The sequence below is a fragment of the Suncus etruscus genome, chromosome 14 (assembly GCF_024139225.1).
Source record: "Suncus etruscus isolate mSunEtr1 chromosome 14, mSunEtr1.pri.cur, whole genome shotgun sequence".
NCBI classification, from domain to species: domain Eukaryota; kingdom Metazoa; phylum Chordata; class Mammalia; order Eulipotyphla; family Soricidae; genus Suncus; species Suncus etruscus.
This window is the reverse complement of record NC_064861.1, coordinates 85,871,156-85,888,255: the sequence shown is the minus strand read 5'-3', so window position 1 is coordinate 85,888,255 and position 17,100 is coordinate 85,871,156. Positions and strand designations below refer to the sequence as shown.

The 17,100-nt window shown below is 41.8% G+C and overlaps 1 protein-coding gene across 1 annotated transcript in view; it reads left to right on the top strand.

The window, feature by feature from the left end:
- The first annotated feature begins 9,552 nt into the window (after positions 1-9,552).
- Positions 9,553-17,100, top strand: part of LOC126028134 (cytochrome P450 2B11-like) — a 260,434-nt gene continuing 252,886 nt past the window's right edge. Inside the window, exon 1 of the mRNA XM_049787184.1 lies at positions 9,553-9,723. Within this exon, the coding sequence (XP_049643141.1) occupies positions 9,553-9,723 (171 nt within the window). The remainder of the gene's footprint in view (positions 9,724-17,100) is intronic.

Genomic DNA, 17,100 nt, shown 5'->3' with positions numbered 1-17,100 from the left:
CATCTTCCCTTTGGGCTCCATGCGGCCCAAAGATCCAAAAGCCAGGAAGCCAAGCCGGGCCAAGAGAGAAACGGCAAAAGGGCTGAATCCCCTGGCTCAGAGGTTTATCTATCCTTTTCCAGACCCCTCCCAGAAATGGGCGGTCTTGCAGGTAGTTACACCTATTATCCGGTTCCCAAAACTCCTCCCAGATATGGGTGGGTCTTGGGGTACACCACATATAGAAAAAGGAAAGGGAAGAAAGAGAAGGAAAGGTATGGAAGAAAGTGAAGAAGAAGAAATGAGCAGTGAGTGGTGAATGATAAGCAGAGTGAAGAGGAGGAGAAAGGAAGAGGAGGAAGGGATGAAGAGGAATAGCAACTGAGTCTGGCATCTGGAGGTATTTGCTGTGTTTGCTGCAGCCTGCAGATATATACATACATGGGTGTTAGTTAAAAGAGCTATTAAAGAAAATAATAATAAAGTAGAAGACCTCTGGTGGTAAGCATGCTACTTTTATATGCTGTTCATAAGAACCTGGAGTTGGTTGATCTCCCTGTAACACTTCCTCAGAGAGACCCACTTCAAGCCAGAATCATTGTTTCTCCCTGGTGCTCACCTTCTTGGGGGAAATCCTTAGTGTAGCTTTACCTTTCACCAACAATGCAGCCTTTGTGGTGCTCCCCAGGTACAACATATTTAGTTGTAGGTGATGATATTCCTCCAGGAATACAAAATCTCAATGGCAAGGATAGTACTTGCATGTGGGGATTAAACTCATTGTCCCATGTCTGTAATTTTCTTGTTTTATTAACTATCCATGTCCTGGTACCCTGCACATTTATAGATATAAAACATCATATGATATATATTATATATTGTGGTTTGTAGGTCACACCTGGAAATATTAGGGGTTACTCCTGGCTTTGCATTCAGAAATTACTCCTGGAAGAGCCTGGGGACCTGTATAGGATCCCAGGGGTCAATCCTGGGTCAGCAACATGCAAGGCAAGTGCACTATTCCCTTTATGATTGCTCTGATTCATATATATATGTATATATATATATTAAAATCTAAGGGAGTGGACCTTCATCCATCAATTTTTATAGTCTGTGTGGAAAGAAGCACCGGTACTATGGTGATGGCACTAGTGGTGATGGCAATTTGAACAAAGTTTAAACTAACTTTGGGTTGCTCACTCAGATAAAGGTCATGCCCAGGGAGTCCAGGATCTGGTGTAGGTGGGCTACTTATGTGGTCACAAGATAATCTCTTATCAGCATAAACTCCCCTGAGACTTTTGTGGCAGTGGGGAAGACCACAATAATTTAGGAAAAAAGCAGCCCAAGTCTGCAGATAGTACTGACAAAAATTGGGTTTCAAAAAAGGAACTTTGCTACATACCTATCATCTCATGTCAAGTAGACTACAACTTAGACTTTAGAGGCCTACTGCTTGTAGCACAGTTTGTAGGGTGTTTGCCTTGCATGCACTCATCCTGGGGTCCATCCTGACACCCAATATATTCCTGGTAGCCTACAAGGAGTGATCCCTGGTGTAGAACCAGTAGTAAACTCTGAGCACAGCTGGGTGTGGCCTAAAACAACAACAACAACAACAATAACAACAAATTGGACTATGGACTTAAATGGAAGATCTTAAATGGTGATACTTCTAGATGAATGGCAAAAATCTTCTTGAGTTTGGAGCAATATTTCATAAATACTTTAAAAGTATAACTCATAAACCACTTTAGAAAAATAAATTGAACAACTTCACTTAAGAGCTTAAAACATTTGCCCTTCAAAAAGTTGGGGCTGGAGAGAGCACAGTGGTAGGGCATTTGCCTTGTATACAGCCAACCCAGGAGGGACCCAGTTAGATTCCCAGCACCCATATAGTCCCCCAGCCTGCCAGGGTCAATTTCTGAGTGCAGAGCCATGAGTGACCCCTGGACACAACGCTGGGTGTAGGCCCAACAATCAATCAATCAAGTTAAAAAAAAATAAAGTACTTGAGGAGGGAGATGGGGGGCATTGGTGATGGGAATGTTGCACTGGTGAAGGGGGATGTTCTTTTTATGACTGAAAACCAACTACAAACATGTTTGTAATCATGGTGCTTAAATAAAGATATTATTTTTTGTTTGTTTGTTTTTGGTCACATCTGTGGTGCTCAGGGGTCACTCCTGGCTCTGCACTCAAAAATCGCTCCTTGCAGGCTAGGGGGACCATATGAAATGCTGGAAATTGAACTGGGGTCTGTCCAGTGTTGGACTCATGCAAGGTAACCACCCTACTGCTATACTATTGCTTAGGTCTTAAAGATGTTATTTATTAAAAAAAAAGTACTCAGTGGATAAAGGAAAGACAATAAACCTGGAGAAAACCTTTTCAAATGATATATCTGACAAAAAACATATCCAGGGGGCTGGAGAGATAGCATGGAGGTAGGGCATTTGCCTTGCATGCAGGACAGTGGTTTGAATCCCGGCATCCCACATGGTCCCCCAAGCCTGCCAGGAGCAATTTCTAAGCACAGTGCCTGGGTTAACCCCTGAGCCCCGCCGGGTGTGATCCGCCCCCTCCAAAAAAAACTCAAAAGATATATCCAGACAATGACAGTAAGAAGGAAGTTAGAAATAAGAAGCAAGCAACCGGGGCCAGAGAGATAGCATGGAGGTAGGGCATTTGCCTAGCATGCAGAAGAACGGTGGTTTGAATTCCGGCATCCCATATGGTCCCCTGAGCCTGCCAGGAGCAATTTCTGAGTGTAGAGCCAAGAGTAACCCCCTGAGTGCTGCCGGGTGTGACCCAAAAACCAAAAAAAAAGCAGCCAATGATTTGACCAGACACTTTGCCAAAAGTGGCACATTAAGAAATCAGCACCTAAAATGATGCTTAACATCACTGGTCTTTATAAAAGCTCAATGTAACATAACAACATGACTCCTATAAGAATGGCTTACATTAAATAGGAAATGAATAATCTACTACACATCCAAAGGTGTAGAAAAATAAATTAAGAAATAAGTGTTTGGGGGCCGGAGCGATGGCACATGAGGTAGGTCATTGTGGGTATTCCCTCCTTTACCTGAATTTATCCCACCTGAATGATCAGAACTGCCCACACCTGGAATGGGGGGGAGAGGAGTCTGCAGGGGAAGAGAGAGGGGATCAGAAGGAGAGTTGGAGAGAGAAGTGGATGAGAGGCATCATCAGGAGAAAGAGGCATCATCAGGAGAGAGAGCCATCATCATCAGAGATACAGCATCGGATTCAGCATCAGCAACTCGGTATCATCAAAGAAGCAGCAGCAGGAACATCACCAAAGGGAGTTGGTCATCCTGGAAGCCAGTTAGGAAGCCTGGTAAAAGCAGCTGAAAGGGAGACAGAGGCTGAGGGAGTCAAAAGGAATAGAGAAGTAGCTGCTTAGGAAAAGGCTTAGTATAAGATGCCATGTGGGGAGATGTGCATGGCAGTAGGGACTGTGAAATAAAGCTGGCTGACTCCTGGAACTTCATCTGACTTCTTTGTGAATCTTTCCGCCTTCACCTGCCACCTTCAGACTTGCCAGACCGTAGGGGCTGCGGGAGCTGACCAGGCCCAGAAAGGCCCCACCATCCCCACACCAATCCCAGGACTCATTAATCTATATTAAGACAACAGACATTTGTCTTGCATGTGCTGACCTAGCACTGACTGCGGTTCAATCCCCAAAGTCCCATATGGTTCCCCAAGCCAGGAGCGATTTTTGAGGACGTAAACAGGAGTAACTCCTGAGCATCATCGGTTGTGGCCCCAAACCCCAAAACCAAAATAAATAATAAATAAATAAATATGTGTTTGAGCAGAGAAGATATCAGAGTAGTCAAGAGGAAAAGCCCCTGGGTGTTGGAAGGGAGATAGCAGGCTGATATGAAGTGAACTAGGTCATAGAACCAGCTGGGGCACTTTGAGAAATACCGACTTGGAAAGATGCCTGAACATTTCTAAACCTGTCTCCTAACACGTGGATGCACCAGAAAAATACCTTCAGACAGGACCAGTGTCTAACCCTCTGAAAAGTCTAGAAAAAGTTCTAAAACCTATCTTTGAAAGGTCTTTCTCAGGGACTAAACAAGAATATTTCCCTTTGTCCTTGCTCCCCACATCCATTTTGTTTAAACATTATTATTATTATTATTATTATTATTATTATTATTATTATTATTATTTGTTTTTTGGGCCACACCCGGCGGTGCTCAGGGGTTACTCCTGGCTGTCTGCTCAGAAATAGCTCCTGGCAGGCACGGGGGACCATATGGGACACCGGGATTCGAACCAACCACCTTTGGTGCTGGATTGGCTGCTTGCAAGGCAAACGCCGCTGTGCTATCTCTCCGGGCCCTAAACATTATTTTTTAATTTAAACCATTGTGATTTACAAATTTATTGTTATTGGGTTTTAGGCATACAATATTTCAGGACCAATCCCATCACCAGTGTCAACCTCCCTCCACCTATGTTCCTAGAGTCTATCCCATGCCACTACCTCTTGTCCCAGCCTGCATCATAACAGGCACTTTTTAAAGTTTGGTTGTTAAAGTTTGGGCCTCATGATTTCATAGTTGTTGATTCTGACTTGGCTATTTAGTTCTGACCTTTCTTTTTTTTTTTTTTTTTTTTTTGGTTTTTTGGTCACACCCAGCAGTGCTCAGGGGTTACTCCTGGCTGTCTGCTCAGAAATAGCTCCTGGCAGGCATGGGGGACCATATGGGACACCGGGATTCAAACCAACCACCTTTGGTGCTGGATTGGCTGCTTGCAAGGCAAACGCCGCTGTGCTATCTCTCCGGGCCCTAAACATTATTTTTTAATTTAAACCATTGTGATTTACAAATTTATTGTTATTGGGTTTTAGGCATACAATATTTCAGGACCAATCCCATCACCAGTGTCAACCTCCCTCCACCTATGTTCCTAGAGTCTATCCCATGCCACTACCTCTTGTCCCAGCCTGCATCATAACAGGCACTTTTTAAAGTTTGGTTGTTAAAGTTTGGGCCTCATGATTTCATAGTTGTTGATTCTGACTTGGCTATTTAGTTCTGACCTTTCTTTTTTTTTTTTTTTTTTTTTGGTTTTTTGGTCACACCCAGCAGTGCTCAGGGGTTACTCCTGGCTGTCTGCTCAGAAATAGCTCCTGGCAGGCATGGGGGACCATATGGGACACCGGGATTCAAACCAACCACCTTTGGTCCTGGATTGGCTGCTTGCAAGGCAAACGCCGCTGTGCTATCTCTCTGACCTTTCTTAACATTAACAATGCACCCATGTTTCCCATCATTTTATATGCACCTCTCAAGTTCTTTTCTTCTCCTGACTATATTCAGGGGATAAGGGGGGTTTTGGACAAGCCCCTTTTAAGCCATTGCATTTCTTCATGAAGTTATTCTAAATACCACATATAAGTGATATCATCTTGTATTTATTCTTCTTCTGGCTTACTTCATTTAACATAATATTTTCTAGTTCCATCCATGTTGCAGCAAATTGCATGTGGCATCATTCCTTACATCTATGTAGTATTCCATTGTGTATATGTGCTTCATCTTCATGATCCATTCGTCTGTTGTTGGATGTCTAGGTTGATTCCAACTCCTAGATATTATACTGAATTCTATGATAAATAGCTGTGTGCATACAGCCTATTGGATTAGTGTTTTTTTCCCCCCTGGCTATAGATACCCAAAAGTGGAATTGCTGGTATATATGGCAGTTTGATTCTTAGTTTACTGGAATCCTCTAGACTGTTTTCCATAGGGATTAATCAATTATTCCTACCAGCAGTAGATGAGAGTTTCTTTCTCATCACATCCCTGCCAACACAAATTGTTCCCACTATATTTGATATGTGCTTTCTTTCCTCACTGGTGTAAGGTGATATCTCATTGCCATCTTGATTTGTATTTCTCTAATCATAAGTGATGATCATTTTTTCATGTGTCTGTTGGCCATCTGTTGGTCTTCCTCAGAGAGTTTTTTTAATTCATTTTTTCTCCTTAATCTTAATGGGGTTAGATGTTGCAGGATTAACCTTTATGAGTACTTTGTATATCCTAGATATCAAACCTTTATCTGATGTGTTGAGTGAAAATATTTTCTCCCACTCAGTTAGTTGTCTTGGTTTTATCCTGTGTTTCTTTTGCCATGCAGAAATCAGATTTGATTCTTGAGCACTTGCCATTGGGATCACATTGCTGATGACTTCTTTGCGATTGAGGTCTTGGAGAGTTCTACCGATGTTTTCCTCAATGTACTTTATGGATTCAGGCTTAATATCAAGGTCTTTGATCCACTTTTAATTGGCTGTTGTGTAAGGTGTGAGGTATGTATCCACTTTTAATTTTTTACATGTAGTTATCCAATTGTCCTCACACCATTTATTGAAGAGGCTGTTTTTTGTTTCATTTCATATCGTCTCTCTTACCTCCTTTGTCAAAGATTAATTGACCATATACTTGGGAATTTGTCACTGGCTATTCTGTTCTGACTCATTGGTCTGGAAGACTTTTTTGTTTCAATACCATGCGGTTTTGATCGCTATGGCTTTGTAGTACAGCTTCAAGTTAGCTGTACTAACTTGTACTAATGAGATACCTCCCAATTCCTTGTATTTTTTTGGGATATGATTTTGGCTATCTGGGCCCTTTTATGGTTCCACATAAACTTTATCATTGATTGTTCCTTTTTAAAATTTATTTTTACTTTTTTAGTACTTTATTCTTCAAAATTACAAACATGTTTGCAGTTGGGCCTCATAAAAGTCATAAAAAGAACAGCCCCCTTCACCTGTGCAACATTCCCACTTCCAATGCCCCCCATCTCCATGCTCCCTCACTCTTGTCTGTATTTGAGACAGGTATTGTACTTCTCTCACTCATTACCATTGTTATGATAGTTTTTAGTGTAGTTATTTCTTTAATTGCACTTACCACAATTTGTGGTAAGCTTCATATCATGAGCCGGTCCTCTCAGCCCTCATCTCTCTTTAAAATTATAATGTAATTACAATATGTAATATATAATATAATAAAATACATTATAATATAATTGATTGTTCTAAGTCTTTGAAGAATGTTGTTTGACTTTGAATAGGGAATGCATTGAAGCTATATCGTAGTTTAGGTAAAATGGTCGTTTTGATAACATTGATTCTTTTGATTCATGAGCATGAAATGTTTTTTTCCATTTTCTTAGGTATTCTTCCATTTCTTTATTAAATATTTTGACGTTTTGAAGTGGTATAAGTCTATTACCGTTATTATGAAGTTGCATACCCGCATTTTCAACTCATTGGGGGAGGTTCCTTTCACTTTTAAGAAACTCCTACCACCATTTTTTGTTCCTTGTGGATTTTCACTTTTGAATCATGTGGCTCTGAGTCTGAGAGCAGGAAACAACCATCGCTTTCCTTGTAGAGGTACACACTAAGTTCACCTACAGGATTTTTCATTCAGGCTGGTTTTATGGTAGGAGTTGTTCCCCATATTCATTTGTTTAATTTCACCATAGTTCTTTGAGGTAGATCCAGTCCTTCTCTGGTTTGACAAAAGGAACATCACGTGCTAAGTCAGATATGAGCATCCATCTGCAGGTGTGGAAGGACCCACATGTCCATGTCCAACTAGAAGTGGGTCTACAAACGGTCAGGTCACTAATCATTCTAACAGAAGCTACAAATGCTCTCTGAAAAGTCTGTTTGGCAAAGCTGCCCAGAGAATGAAACTGATTTTAGGGGTTAGGGTTCCCTTTAGTTCACCTGGAATTGTAGTTAGAGGTCAACCCCATGTGAATTTTTTGCAAAGGACACAGGTATCTATGCATTCAGATGAGACAGGACAGAGCATATGTGTGACTGACTGCCCATACTAGGGACCCGCTGTACCTACAGGGAAGTGTATTTTTCTTGAAGAAGGCATCACCTGCACAGAATTATTCCTCTTCTTCACCATTATCCTGCACTCTGGCTACCAACAGAGCCCCTGAAGACAATGACCTCAGCCCCATGGAGTGTGGCTTGATCAAACTGCCCCAATATTCAAGATTCAGTTTCTGCCCTGCTGAAGAGATTGAGAAAAGGGGCTCATAGTGTGCTGGTCATCTGATTTGTTGTAAATCAGAAGTTCAACATGGATCTCACTGGATTAAAATGAATAAATCAACTGGATTGAGATCCTTTGTGGGATCATAATGTTATAGAGGAGAGTCTATTTTCTTGCCTTTTCAGTTACTTGAGATAATAACATTTATTTACTTATTACACTCCTCTGATTTAAAGCCACCAATATTGAATCCCTCTGGCTAGTCTTTCACAACACTATTTCCCTTGGATTCATTTCTTCTGTCTCCCCTCCCCATTTACTTTGAAGGACTAAGGGATCACATTGCACCCACCTAAATAATTTAATCTCCTATGCCTCTCTTACATTCCAGAATTATATCTAAAATTTAGGCTCACCTTTCCATATGATCTAAAATAGGCATATGTTTGGGGAATTAGAATGTGTACCCCTTTTTGGTGGAGTGCATTGTTCTTCCCACCACCTTCTCTGCCCCATAAAGAGTTATTCTGTCTCCAACTGGGCATAACACCTCTATGGATAAGGTTTCTAAATCAATTCATTGCAACACCTGTAAAGCTATATAGGGTGTATGTCTATAAATCAAATATAATATTCAAATAAAAGTGTCAAACACTTCAAATGAACACATTTGAAATAGAAGCCTAGTGCTGGAGAACAAAGACAGAAAGATCCAAGGAAATATAAATCCTTGTTCATGAAGACAATTTGGTATTGGGGTAAAGAGTCACAAAATACATAAGCGAAGAAAAGAATACTAACTTGAGTTGTAAAATAGGCCTCTGAGTTTTGCTGCAGATGCAGAGTAATTTCAGTGATAAAAATATATTTATAGCAAATAGTACTGACAAAAATTCATATGCCAAAAGAGGAACACACTCAGGCCTTGTGATGGACAAAACCATCATCCAAATGCAAAGCCACCTCTAGAGGTGAAAACATACAGGCTTCTAAGATCACATAAAAAACAGACACAAATAGTCCAGCAAGCCCATGTATATGCAAACTTCTCTTTATGTATCAACATCATGTGGAACATACATATGTGCCAGGATTCATGGAGAAACACTTGTTAAGTGTGAGTGCAAACATATGACTAGAAAAAGGAGGTATGCTCACCCACACAACCAGAAATTGGACAGTATCTCTTGCTGTCTCTCTGTCTCTCTTTCTCACACATATAGATAGACAACACACACAGACACTCACTGTTGTGGATTTTGGCATCTGCCTACATCAGGGGTGGAGAGTATGGTAGAGTGAGCAGGTCATTGGGCTGGATGAACAGGAAATATGAGTCACATGATGACTCTTGTCTAAGTTTTTGCTACAGGGCCATGTTGAGAGGCGAGATTGGCTGAAGCTACCTATATGGCACAGTGGCAGGCTCAGGATAAAGAACCCTTCTCAAAGAAACAGTGGAGAGGAAGGCCGGCCAACCAGAACCATGATGTTCACTGTCCTTCTCCTCCTGGCTGTTCTCATGGGACTCTTTTTGCTCATGGGCAGGGGACACCCAAAGACTCATGGACATCTCCCTCCTGGCCCCCGTCCCCTGCCCTTTTTGGGAAACCTTCTGCAGATTGACAGAAAAGGCTTCCTCAAATCCTTCCTAAAGGTGAGACACAGAAGGGTTGGGTGTGGGATGGCTCTCCTTCTCAGTCTTTGAGGATCACTTTTAGGAGGGACTCAGACTTCCCTCCTGGCTCTGGTGGGTGTGTAGGAGCTTAAGACGAAGGGCCATAGAGATGAAGTTAGTGGAGGGCTGAAGTTAGGGCCATAGAGATGAAGTTAGTGGAGGGCTGAAGTTAGTGGAGGGCGGTCAGAGCAGAGGCCCAGAGGCCTCCCTCTTCCTATGGTTGCCTATGATCTTTTTCCTTGGAGGAGGCGGAGGGTAGCAGAGGTGTTTGGGGGTGAGTCAGAGGTATAGAATTTTACATTGTGTTGCCATCTTTTGCTTAGGCACCTTATTGCCGCTGGAAGTGAGAGAGAGAAAGGAGGAGGGAGCACTAGAAACAGTTCTCTGTAATATCAGGAAAAAAGAGCCATGTGTCCTATTTAAGTGCCAGGAGAACTGGGAAGAGGGAGGGATTAGAATGGTCTCCACTAATCATTATTGTTAAATAGCAACATGTAAATGGAGAAGGCAATATTCCAAAGCTGGGCATGGTATTGCAGCTTTTCAGGGATGATTTTATGTATAATTATTTCCTTATCTTTAAGAACACAGTCCATATCCACAAGTGCACTAATCACTTCTAAGTATTGCAAAGATTTTGGACTTGTAAATTCCTGTACTTTGTCTTTCCCTTCAGCATGGAGGGGGCCAGGATTCATCTTCACTGTGGTGGAAATTCATCAAGTCTCTGTCTCTGTCTTTCTCTGTCTCTGTCTCTCTGTCTCTCTCTGTTTCTCTGTCTGTCTGTCTGTCTCTCAGCCACACCCAGCAGCTCTCAGGGGTTACTCTTGGCTTTGCATTCAGAAATTGTGAGGGGATCATATGGAATGCCCAGAATTGAACCCAGGTCTACCACATGCAAGGCAATTGCCTTACCCTACACTGTACTATATCACTCTGGCCCTCCACTGAGTTTCTTTTATAGAAACCTGGCAGTCTAGGAGATGAGCCCTCACCTTCTTAGAGGTAAACATAATGATCTTGAGCTTGGAAATAGTCCTTGTCTTACACCCACAGCAGGGTTTTTTTTTTTCAGGGTGGAGTCTGACCATCACAAGGGACATTCTCAGCAGTGCCTCCCACCCTAAAGCTGCAGAATACTTGACCTTGTTTGTGCCCTGGGAGATTTGGGTGAAAAATAAAGTATTCTCACCACTTCATACATTTACTTCCATTTTCAGACATTTGACTTCCTACAGCACTTCCCAGCTCCTGAAAAGACCCTGGATGAGGCCAAACCCTCTACTGGCATTGCCTCTTTGTGAAGATGTAGAAAGAGAGGGAAATACATAGGGAAGAGAGGAGAGAGAGAAGAGTAAGAAAGATATTGGAGGAGGAGATGTAGAGGTGAGATCCTTTATTGTTGGAGTCAGATATATTTCTGTGTTCTTCTGGATTTACCAGTTACTTAATGAGACTGTTTCCTTGACTATAAAATGAGATGATGTTGATTCTAATGAACACTTTGTCAGAATGCCTTGAGGATGTGAGACTTGGCAAACAGCCTAGTGTGTGAAAATGCTTCTCTTTAGGCAACCATTTTGACCCATTTGCCTATTAATAATCCTTGACTGATTCCTTTTGTCTCCTAGGAAATATTCTAAGTATTGGTGATAGAGTGTTGGACAAGAAATACAAACTAAGCCAAGAAAGAAATGTGCAATTACAGACTACACTTCAATAAAACCAGGTTCTATTTTAGAAAGTCATTCAGGTCGCAGGGTAGGGATAGACATGGTTTTATTTCTGAGCAGAGATCTGGGAAGGGAAAGGCATAAAGCACTGGAGAGATGTAGGTTTCTGGTCAAGACTGAGGTAGAGCAAGCTCAGGATATTCGGGGAGAGAATTGGAGGTTGTTTCCAGAGTGCCAGCAGGGCAGAGGGTGGCAGGTCTGTGGGAGGAGAAGGAGAATGTGATGGGATACATTATTTAGGGCTGTGTTGTATTAATTATTAATTATAATAGTCCTAGTAGTGTAGATTGTGGTGAGGCCTTTCTCAGCCCAGCCTGGCCCATGGAACTATGGGTTCAGGATAATGGTGAGGAAATGATCCACAGACAGTCAGATGAAGTTTCTGGAGACATCTAGCTTTATTACAAGGCCCTAACCACCTTTTTCTTCACATGGCTTCTAAATTAAGCATCCTTTCTGTCTCTGCTCTCCTTGCTGCGTCTGCCTCTCTTCTTGCTGCATCTCCCTTTCTCCTCCCCTCAGATTATCCCTTTGTTAGCAACCACAGACCCCTCCCAGCTGTGGGAGGGTCTCACCATCCAAGTGAGGTAGGCAAAAAGTTGGAGGGGTAACAGTAAGGACATGGTGGAGAGAGACTATAGGTTTATGACCAGTCCAATGAGTCCACAAAGTGGAAGTGGGGGTTTGGAACATGTTTGATTCTTTTGGTGAATTTAGATTTTTTTTCTTTTTTCTTTAAACATCTTGATTACATAAATGATTGTGATTAGGTTTCAGTCATGTAAAGAACACCCCCTTCACCAGTGCAACATTCCCACCACCAATGTCCCAAATCTCCCTCTATCCCACCCCACCTGTACTCCAGACAGACTTTCCAATTCCCTCATTCATTCACATGATTATGGTAGTTCTCTGTGTAGTTCTTTCTATAGCTGCACTCACCACTCTTTGTGGTGCACTTCATGAAGTGAGCTGGAAGTTCCAGCCCTCCTCTCATTGTCTCTGAGGAGTGTTGCAAAAATGACTTTTATTTTGTGAATTTAGATTTTAATGCAATTAGTATCACTTTATAAGGGATGCTTTCAGTGAGCTCAGGAATGGAAACGGGGGGACCAGCATGGAACTTGGCAGAGCTCAACATAAAATTAAAAAAATTTTTTTTTAATTGAAACTATTGTGATTTACAAAGTCCTTCATAGTTGGATTTCAGACATACAACGAACAGGGCCAATCCCACCACCGGTGTCGATCTCCCTCCATCAATGTTCCCAGAGTGCCTCCTAAACTGCCACACTTTGCCTCATGGCCTGCCAGTATAACAGGCCCATTTTACCAGTTTAGATCGTTAGAGTTTGGGTCTCTTGATTCTAACATTGTTGACTTGGTTTTGATATAGTTATGTCGTTCTTTTGTTTCAACCAATGCAGCTGAGACCACTTGTCCCCTGGACCTCATCCTTTCTTTTTTTTTCTCCCTTCTCAATTTTATAGAAAAATGCAGAAATATGAGATATAACAAAGCAATTTGTGTCCTAAGGTTTTATGAAAAAAGGCAGGAGCTTCTATATAAAAGATATATATATATATATATATATATATATATATATATATATATATATATATATATATATATATATAAAAGAGGTGGCAGTTCTTTGCATAGGTGCAGCAAAAGTTGAGGAAAATAGGAAAAAAAACTTTGGCCTAAAACAGGGTGTTCCTAGCCATGAAGCATCCTGCTATAACACCAACTCCAGGCATACTAAGTTGTCTAACCCCAAAGTCTTTCTTCATGGTCCCTGGAAAAAAATTCTCTTCAATCATTGTTGTTGCAGTCAGATCTTCAGTAATTAGAGATCATAGTTTTTCCACAGGTCCTATGTTAAAGTCAGGGTGAGATGAAGCGACTCCTGGTTTCATCTCACTATTAGGTGGCAAGGCAGGGAAACCCACCCTGAATGAATGTTGCTGTTTCCAACTCGTCAGGGTATTATATGAACCCACCCTAGAGCAGGTCAGTGCCAAGGCAGCATTAGAATCTTCCCCAGTAAAAATTTAATTCCTGGTGGTGGTGCAGAAAACCATGCCGGTTCCAAAGATGGGATCCAAGGTTCAGGTGTGAACAGCTGATGTCCTACTGACTGAAGCCTAAGTCAAGTCACTATGACAAATGTTCAGGGTGAGAGGACCTCTGCAATAATATATTTAGGAGTTCTTATCTCTAATAGATAAGAAGTTCTTTCTATACAGAAGATTTCTCCATTTTAATGTGCCTGTGCAAAAAGAAACAATGCCCCAGGATATTGGTGCATATGGGGTAAAAATAATAAGCTAAGCAATCGCTATAACCTGACTTTATATTTCTTTCTTTTTTTTTTTTTTGGGTCATACCCGGCAGTGCTCAGGGGTTACTCCTGGCTCTATGCTCAGAAATCACTCCTGGCAGGCTCAGGGGACCATATTGGATGCCGGGATTCAAATCACCGACCTTTTGCATGTAAGGCAAACGCCTTACCTCTGGCCTCCTGAATTTATATTTCTAACATAAAATAAGAACCCAAGAGAAATTAATCTTCTAGAATTTCCTACTAAACATGGGGTTGGTACAGTGGCACAAGAGGTAAGGTGTCTGCCTTGCCAGCGCTAGCCTAGGATGGACCGCGGTTCGATCCCCTGGCCTCCCATATGGTTCCTCAAGCCAGGAGTGACTTCTGAGCACATAGCCAGGAATAACCCCTGAGTGTTACAGGGTGTGGCACAAAAACTAAAAAAAAAAAAAAATTCCTACTAAACAAATCCAAAAAAGAGGTGGGGAAAACTATATCTACATAAGAAAATACACAATAAGAAGGAAATAGTCCTAAAGACATATAAAAAGGAAATATCCCCTTTAAGTCTTTAGAAATCGTCTGAGGGGATATAATTCAGAGCACAGCTTCAGCCTGCTATGTGGTCTTCTGAAGTCTGAAGAAAGGCTCATAGTAGTCACAGATCAGGAAATGTCCTTGAGCTGAGGGTCTCTCAAAAGCCAAATCCGGTAGCAAACAACAGTCCATGGCAAAGGGAGGTGGGAGAAAAGGGGCCACCGAGATCAAAACATCAGCAGCAGTGGCAGCAGCTTCTTCCTGGGCCTAGTCAGGAGGTGGGCTGGGAGACTGTCCCAATTTTGAGAGCCAGCTGGCAGTGGGTTGGGGTTGGGGGAAGGTTCCAGTTCCTGAGGATATAAGAAGTGAGGGTAAAAGGGTTAGATGGGGAGAAATAAGAAATCGGGGTGGGAAAGCAAAAGGATAGAAAAGAATTTGTAAGGGGCCAGAGAGATAGCATGGAGGTAAGGCATTTGTCTTTCATGCAGAAGGACGGTGGTTTGAATCCTGGCATCCTATATGGTCCCCTGAGCCTGCCAGGAGTGATTTCTGAGCATAGAGCCAGGAGTAACCCCTGAGCACTGCGGTGTGTGACCCAAAAACAAAAAACAAAAAACAAAAAAAAAAGAAAGAAAAGGATTTGTAAAGTGGTAAGCAGGGGAGGGGGAAAACTAGGGGTTATATATAACAGGCAGAAGGACTATATACAACACAGACAAGCATTATTTACAATACAGACCAACATTAGATAGACACAGAAGGGATCACCACACACACACTTGCACACACACACACAGATAGATAGACAATAAAGATCGATCTATAGGTTACAGTTGAAAAACTGACCCAGGTGGCATGGGTCAGAGTGCTTTAAAAATATAAAGCAAGGCCAGAGAGATAGCACAGCAGACCTGGGTTTGATTCCTGGCATCCATATGGTCCCTTGAGCCTGTCAGGAGTGATTTCTGAGTGCAGAGCCAGGAGCAACACCCGCATCCTGGTGCCTTTCTGAAACATGAGCATTATGATATTATAGTAAAATAGCTTGAATCGAAAATAAATGAAAAACACACTCCTTAAATGAGCACTGTAGCAAGAGTCTATGGCATGCAGTTGCCTATCCCAATGCTATCTGTGAACATAAACATTAGATTATATTAGCAGGTATAATCAAATGGAAAATAAATAAATTATGATAATTGTCAAGACATTATCATAATGAGCACTGTATTTGGAGTCTAATAAATATAGGACTGTAATGTAAAAAACTAGGGCATCCAATCTATATATCTCCAAAAACCACTTGGATCTCCAAGAACCAAAAAGATTAAAAAGTTATTCTAGCCATATTAATAAGAAACTAAAACATTCTTATAGTGAGCACTGTAGTGGGAGTTCATGACTTCCAAAAGCATTTTGCACCTGTTTTATAAAGTTTTTTTAATAAGTAAAAAATAATTGGGGCCGGCATGGTGGCGCTAGAGGTAAGGTGTCTGCCTTGCCAGCGCTAGCCTAAGACGGACCGCGGTTCGATCCCCCGGTGTCCCATATGGTCCCCCAAGCCAGGAGCGACTTCTGAGCGTATAGCCAGAGTAACCCTTAGCGTCACCGGGTGTGGCCCGAAAATGAAAAAATAAATTAAAAATTTTGCTGCTGGGATTGACAAAGCATAATGTCATTTCAAATACAGTTTCATACATACTTCCAATCTCATCTTCCTGCTTCCAATCTCACCATCCCATGACCTCATCCCCTCACCAGTGACCCCAGTTTCCTACTCAACTCTCAACCAACTTCTTGACAGAAATATATATATATATATATATATATACACACACACACATATATCACATTTTATTTATTTATTTATTTTTATTGGCACACCCAGTGTGGCTCAGGGGTAACTCCTGGCTATGCACTCAAAAATTGCTCCTGGCTTAGGGCCCATATGGGACGCCGGGGATCAAACTGAAGTTTGTCCTGGGTCAACCCTATGCAAGGCAAATGCCCTACTGCTGCACTATTGCTTCAGCCCTAACAGAAATATTTTTAAATTTAGTTATTGTAAATTGATCCCCAATACTTTCAGGAGTGCTCACAATATATAGAAAAAACCAAAGATTTCAAAGTAATATAAAATATTTTTACCAGTTTAAGTCAATTTTTTTTTCAAATCACACCATTGGTGCTCAGGAGTTACTTCTGGCTCTGAACTCAGGAATCACTCCTGGTGAGCTAAGGGGACCATATAGAATGTTGGAATCAAACCTGGTCAGCCACTCATAAGGCAAGTGTCCTCCCTACTGTACTATAGCTCCAGCCCCTAAGTCAACCTCTATTGATAATGATTGGTAACTGAGATACACTCTCATTTCTGAGGGTGGATGTAGCTAAATGAACTACATCTCATTTTCATTCTCATATAATACAAATATATCTTTTTTAATGGTCCTTCAGTCACGTGTGTGAGTACACATACGTGTGTAGGCATGTATATGCAGGTGGTGGTGCTTCTTTCACCATCTTTGTTTCCATCCTAACTCTTTATTCAACATGGCTGAGCACACAGCCAGATCCCCTGCCAAAGTTAGGGAAGCTCCCAAGCTCCTCTCACCCACTTGTCTGCCTCCCAAAGGCTCGAAGTCATCTCTTGCCTGTGGCCTTCATCTGGGTTGGACACCTGGTGACTGTGGCTATCCCTCAGACCAACCATTAGATGGCTACATTTTGAGTGTCCAAACTTGGTGACCTGTGCCTGGA